The sequence below is a fragment of the Triticum dicoccoides genome, chromosome 7B (assembly GCF_002162155.2).
Source record: "Triticum dicoccoides isolate Atlit2015 ecotype Zavitan chromosome 7B, WEW_v2.0, whole genome shotgun sequence".
In the NCBI taxonomy this organism is placed as follows: domain Eukaryota; kingdom Viridiplantae; phylum Streptophyta; class Magnoliopsida; order Poales; family Poaceae; genus Triticum; species Triticum dicoccoides.
This window is the reverse complement of record NC_041393.1, coordinates 468,051,303-468,058,055: the sequence shown is the minus strand read 5'-3', so window position 1 is coordinate 468,058,055 and position 6,753 is coordinate 468,051,303. Positions and strand designations below refer to the sequence as shown.

The window sequence follows — 6,753 nt, the reverse complement described above, 5'->3', positions numbered from 1 at the left end:
AAGTAACATTAAAATTTGTTTTTTGTACGCAGATGCACAGCTGATTTTTCATGAAAATTTATACGTTTTCGAAATATATTTTTCATGAAAATTTGTACGTTTTCGATTTTTTTTTTGAGACCGAAAGTCCTACGCGTTGAGACAGTGCGCTTCATCATCGTCATCACCGTCGCGTCTACCCGGTACGCACGAGTCGCCAGATCTCCCGGTACGCACCGGATGGCCTGACCCGACCACGACCGAGAACCGCATTAACCTCACGCGCTCTGCCTCTATCTCTCTTTGCTTCTTGCACCAGGATCTGCCCCTTCCCCGACCCGAATCGCGCGGATATGGACGCCGGCGGCAGCGGCAGCGGCGCCGACCTGAGGAGCAGCATCAAGAAGTGGAAGATCATCTACCCGGTGTACCTCAACTCCAAGAAGACGGTCGCCGAGGGCCGCCGCATCGCCGCCGCCAAGGCCTGCCCCGACCCCACCTGCATCGAGATCGCCGACAGCTGCGCCTACCTCAAGATCCCTCGCGCCATCGAGGTACCCATATCGTTTCTCCCCCCGTCTTTGCGTTGAATTTTTGCCAGCCCGGGATTCCCCTTGTTCTTCCTTAGGTTCATACGGTCGTTGATGTTTGGGCTGCTTATGGTGTATATGCAGTTGGATAAGGCATATCCGCGGGATTTCTTCCAGGTGGGGAGAGTGAGGGTGCAGCTCACCAATGATGACGGCTCCCCAATCAACCCTGCAATCAGAACAAGTAAGCGCTAAAACTGCTCATTGATCCTGGAACACCCCTTGACTTTCATCTTTAAGCATTGTTTGATAAAGTGCAGCCAGTGTTAAAAAAAGGGGTCAAGGCCATCTAATTCTATACACGTTCATACCATTTTCAAGCTATCCCAATTCCTGTTAGTGCAGCCAGTGGAGCTTTCAGGAATAGATTTCTGCTATGTCAATGTTTCCTTCTTTTCTGTGAAGGAAGGTCGGTCCTCTTTTAAGCCCTAAAGATGTTACTTATCACGAGCTATTGTTAAAATACACACTGTTAATTCCCTGGAAGGAACTTAATTTTGGTTCCATGCAACTCTTGTTGTACTGTTTTCAAGGTTTTGTGAAATCAGTATTCCCCTGGTACGTTAAGATGTCGATTCTCCACATTTTAATGCACATCAATGTTGCATGGTAGAAGAACTGTTGTTCATTTTGTACGTGATTCTCTCTTCATTTAACCAGTGCAATGTTGTGGATACGAGATTACAATCATAATCATCGTAAGTTGCAAATATTGGTTTCTTCGAGATGAGTGCTTTGGACTATAGTCGCTCCTAAGTTAATGGCAAGGAAGTCTCTTCTAAAATGAGCAGAAGATAATCTCCACAGTCCACACTAGTATGCTATAACTATGGGCCATCTTAATTAAGTATATATTGCTACCTGATTGCTCATATTGATATTATCATCTTGAATTGCTCACACATGGTTTGTGATGATTTACCCTTTTTTTGCGGGATAAGGTTTATCCTATTGACTATTATAGTCAGATAGTGATGCTGTGAAGTGTGATCAAGTTGTGGATGTTCAGTAAATTTAGTAGTTCAGGACAATGCAATAAACAATGTAACATTCAGTGAATTCAATGTCTAGTCTTATAATATTTTCGGCTTGGCTTGATTTTTTTTCTGCTCTTAGTTAGACAATCTTTTGCCCAAGTCAGATGTGTGTGGCTGATCCATCTCAGCATCCTGAGGCATACTTTCATTTTAATGGATCAACAAATAACAACACATAAGTATTGCCAACATTGATTATCAAGAGTTATCTTTCTAGGAAAACTAAAGTTGCAAATATGGGTGAATAAACTTAGTAATCATATTACAAGGCATACTAGGTGGCATAGGAATAAATAAGAAATTATGCTGAAATGAAATAAATGATGGTAACACATTTTAACATAATAATGGTTAAACAAACTTACCCATCCCATATTGCGCTGTGAAGTCACATTGAAGAGTTTTTCATACTAAGCTTTCGTCATTCTCCAAATCTATTTAGTTTTATGTCTGTGACAAGGATCTGCAAACTTGGAAACAACCATGAGAATATTCACACAAAAAAAATGTTTCCACCCAGCTCTTGGGATTCGTAGAAACATAAAAAACAAGCAAAGGCTGCGGCTTGGCTTATTTTGACGATACATGAATTCTCGCGAAGCCTTTCCAACATAGCATGACTAACTAAAAAGGGTAAGTTTGAAGATTGAAAAGAAAGGGACAAGGTTGAAATAAACTACTCCCTCCGGTCCTTTTTACTCTGCACATTGGATTTGCCGAAAGTCAAACTTAGCTAAGTTTGACCAAATTTATATTAGAAATTATTAGCATCTATAATATCTAATAAATATAATATGAAAATATATTCGGAGATGAATCTAATGATGTTAGTGTTGTTATGTAAATGTCAATAATTTTTTGTATAAACTTGGTCAAAGTTGGATGAGATTGACTTCAGACAAACCTAATATGCAGAGTAAAAAGGACCGGAGGGAGTACATGGACCACTTTATTTTGATATGCTTCCTTGGACGTTAGTCGGTAAAACAGTAAAATGTTTTTTTTTACTGTTTTCCTTATGCAAATGAAATTTCTGCTTACACAAGCGGAAACTTTTCTGGTAAATGAGTTTTGGAGCATAGCGAATAAAGGAACCCATAGATAGGAGATATAAGACCATTCTTGCAAAGGATTAGGAGATCTGCTATGGTCGTCGTGGACCTTAAACCGTTATGTTTGCAACGAAGTATTCCCTGTTTGTGCTATCAGGAAATAAAGTATTGTTGACACGGATTTCTTTTGTCCATTTTTTTTTGTAGATAGATACTTTAGGAGATCCCTTGGGTGCTACATGTGTTTGTCATGATTGTTCCATTTCCAGTTTGTAGTGTGGTTATTTTAGCCGATTAACTAGTCCTCTGTACTATGTGACTGTAGCTTAGATGCAACAGTATGGACAGAGTGGCTGGTAACTCATGGTCCTAGCTCAGATTACAAGGGAAATTCTCTCACTTGCCATGGCCTAATGATCCTTGTGTCGTGTTGTCAGTATATGAATATCACCGAGAAGATGGCTGGACTGATATGATAATGACATTCTTTGATTAATTTCTGCTTAATTGCAAATGAAACGTGGCAATCAAGAGATGGGATGACTCCTAACAATATAAACTAATATGTATACAAATACACCTACAACAATAGCATCCTTATCCTTATTCAGCTGTGCGATGCCTGGAATTGGGCTGGCTGCCATTGAGGCCTCCTTGCGCACCTCCCTTTGTCCACTACAGGGCACATAAATACTTCTCAGTTTGGATGTTGTGTGGCATCAAAGGGCCAGGGAGTAAAGTGTGTTGCCCTATGTGGATCATGTATTTCCTGGGCTTTGCTTGGTAGTTTCGCCAAATCTTGTGCATTGTGCTTTTATTTAGTCCATCTTGGTATAGACAAGAATGCATCAAAAGAATGTACTTATCTTCAGTTATCCTTGATGCTGCATAATATGGCTAGTTTGATTATACCATCTCTATGTAATGTGGGACCATGCCTATGCATCTGTGTTGAATCTGAGTTCTGTTAGCCAGCAGCCCAGCACCATGTTAATGATATTTCTTATCTGAAAATTGTATTTGCTGTTAAGTAGAGCTGATGCATGATAGTGGAATCTTGAGTTTCTTTCCTCCAAATACAATTTCTTTTCACTGTTGGCAAAAACTCCCATCACATATACTCCCTCCGTTCACTATTATAAGATGTTCTAACCTTTTTTCTGAATCGGATGTATATAGATGCGTTTTAGTGTGTTTGTTCACTCATTTCAATCCGTATGTAGTCCATATTGAAATATCCAAAACATCTTATAATAGTGAATGGAGGGAGTAGCTCTTAAGGTGGTCAAAATCGTCTAATAGGATAAACATGGCTGTATTCACCTGGATGTTGCCTCTAGTATAATGTTGCCTTCTAAGTTTTGTAGATTCTCTGCAACCGTTAAGCTTTCCCTGTTGCCCCTCACAATTTTGTAGATTCTAAGTTGCTTAGGGCCAGTTCTTTTGGCAGCTTAAAAAATAAGCCGCCTCCTCCCCAGCTTTTCCCATAAGCAGTCTCTTATTCAGTGGGGCTTCTAAACTAGTTATGGGATAACTGATTTAGAAGTCAAAAATTTAGCAGGCGGCTTATTTTTAAGCTGGGGAGAGGCAGCTTATTTTTTTTAAGCCACCCAAAAGAACTGGCCCTTAGTGCCATTCAGCGGGTAATTACAATGTTGCTTAATGTTATTTCTTATGTTATCTTTTTAATTTGCTCAACACATTTTGTTCCCTTTTTGGGGGAGTAAAGACGACTTCAATTGTAATTCCTAGTTACTTTGAACATGGATATTTCCCATGATATGCGTGTCTGGCAATCTTGTATTTGCTCAACGCATTATGTTCTTGGGTTACTTTGATATGTCTGGCAATCTTGAGATATTTATAGCGCGAAAGGATATATCCCATGATATGCGTGTCTTTGAACATGATTTTGTCTGTCCTACTGACACCAGGTCTTTGCATTGCATTGCAGAGAAGCAGCTAATGATCCAAATAGCAGAGCTGGTCCCCAAGCATCATGGGAGGACTAAGAAGCAGGAACCAGTGGCAGGTCCATCAGTTACAACTACTAACAAGAAAAATAAGAAGAAGAAGTAGCATTCTGTGTTGTTTTTTCTGTTCATAGAAAGTTTTCTAGAAAATTCATCAGAGGGAGTTCTTGGTTGTCTGTCTGCTATGAGGCCTGAGAAACTCTGAATTTTCTGAATTTCTTATTTCATATGGCGACTTCTGCAACCGTTTTGCTTGTTGCCTTGAAAGGCTAAAAGTGGGGACTACCTACTGTTTTTGCAGCATTGGGAGTGTGAGTTTGCAGATGATTTCAGTTTGGTACTTGCAAATCCAAAGGAGATATACTTTGTTAGAAACTAGTATGAATGGATGGAGTTCACCTGAAAAGATATGGATGTGGCCTGGCCCTAATTTAAGTGTGTGCTTTGTCGACGGAAGCAAGTGGAAACGCAATTGTTCCAACTTTTTGGGTCATCCATGTGCTTGGTTTTGCGGCACGCATCAAACTGGAACCAACTTTTTTGGGTCATCCAAGTGTTTGGTTTGCGGAATGCCACCAAAGAAAATACTTCCTCTGTCTAGAATTAATTGTCACTAACAGGTGTATTCCCTCTGTAAACAAATATAAGAGCGTTTAGATCACTACTTTACGTAGGGAGTAGCACCTTACGAGGAACTTACTATAAGAGCGTATCGCTTAGTTTATTTGATATAGCTTTCTTCATATCAAGTATCAATTCCTTAGACCATGAGATCATGCCACTCTTGGATGCCAAGGAATAATTTGTGTGCTATCAAATCACTTCGTAACTGGGTGATCATAAATGTGCTCTACAGGTATTTCCGGAGGTGTTTGTTGGCTTGCATGGATTGAGACTGAGATTTATAGCTCCGTGTGACGGAGAGATATCTTTAGGCCCTCTCCGTAATACAACATCACAAGAAGCTTGCAAGCATGTGACTAATGAGTTTAGTCATGAGATCTTGTATTACAAAACGAGTAAAGAGTCTTGCCGGTAACGAGATTGAAATAGGTATGAAGATACCGACGATCGAATCTCGGACAAGTAACATATCGCCGGACAAAGGGAATTGTATACGAGATTAACATAATCCTTGTCATCGTGGTTCAACCGATAAAGATCTTCGTGGAATATGTAGGAACCAATATGGGCATCCAGACCCCACTATTGGTTATTGACCGGAGAGGAGTCCCAGTCATGTCTACACGATTCTCGAACCCGTAGAGTCGCACGCTTAACGTTCGGTAGCACTAGGGTAGTATTGAGATATTAATAGTGGAAAGTCTGAAGGTTGTTCGGAGTCCTGGATGGGATCCGGGACATCACAAGGAGTTCCAGAATGGTCTGGAGGTTAAGATTTATATATGAAAAGTTGTTGTCGGAAAAGTTAGCTTTTTTTTTCGGTATTGTACCGAGAAGCTTTTGAAAGGTTCCGGAGGATTTGGAGGCGTCCGGAAGTCCGTAAAGGGTTCCACAACGTCCCTTAGGTCAGCATGGGTTGTAGGGGCGCCCTGTTCTTATTGGGCCAGGCGCACCAACCCCTACAAGGCCCATGCGCCTGGGGAGTGGAAACCCTAAAGGGGAGGGCCCTCCACTTGGCTTGGAGGGCACTCTTCCCCCCTTGGCCGCCGCCCCCTGAATTGTGAAGGGGGCTAGGGCTGGCACGCCCCTCCCTCACCCCTTTCCCTCACTTGCTGGATCAAGAAGGAGAGGACGTCGTCGAGCCACCACCACCATCACGCCGTCGTGTTGGTTCAGATCTCATCTATCTTCTTTCCCTCACTTACTGGATCAAGAAGGAGAGGGCGCCGCCGAGCCGTACATGTGCTAAACTCGGAGGTGCCGTCCGTTCGACACTAGATCGGATTGGATTGCGATTGGATCGTGAAAAGTACGACTACATCAACCGCGTTACGACGCTAACGCTTTCGATCTACAAGGGTATGTAGACACACTCCCCTCTCATTGCTATACATCTCCTAGATTAGATCTTGAGTGTTCATAGGATTTTTTTGATTTTCATGCTTTGTTCCCCATCACCCATTTGACGATGCAGTCTTTGCCCAAAGAATTATGCTTA

At 41.6% G+C, this 6,753-nt stretch overlaps 1 protein-coding gene across 1 annotated transcript; it reads left to right on the top strand.

Annotated features, from left to right (window-relative positions):
- Positions 1-215: 215 nt before the first annotated feature.
- On the top strand, positions 216-5,037 carry LOC119340019 (signal recognition particle 19 kDa protein-like). Its single transcript, XM_037611934.1, has 3 exons — positions 216-533; positions 654-753; positions 4,613-5,037. Exons 1-3 carry the CDS (start codon positions 333-335, stop codon positions 4,735-4,737), a joined length of 426 nt encoding a protein of 141 aa, XP_037467831.1. The 5' UTR covers positions 216-332; the 3' UTR covers positions 4,738-5,037.
- Positions 5,038-6,753: the final 1,716 nt, after the last annotated feature.

What these genes read in the sequence shown, in the direction of transcription:
- LOC119340019 (XM_037611934.1), top strand. Translation starts at nt 333, where the DNA reads ATGGACGCCGGCGGCAGCGGCAGCGGCGCCGACCTGAGGAGCAGCATC. An exon ending in AGATCCCTCGCGCCATCGAG is followed by an intron (nt 534 to 653) that starts GTACCCATATCG and finishes GTGTATATGCAG; the next exon opens with TTGGATAAGGCATATCCGCG. An exon ending in CAACCCTGCAATCAGAACAA is followed by an intron (nt 754 to 4,612) that starts GTAAGCGCTAAA and finishes ATTGCATTGCAG; the next exon opens with AGAAGCAGCTAATGATCCAA.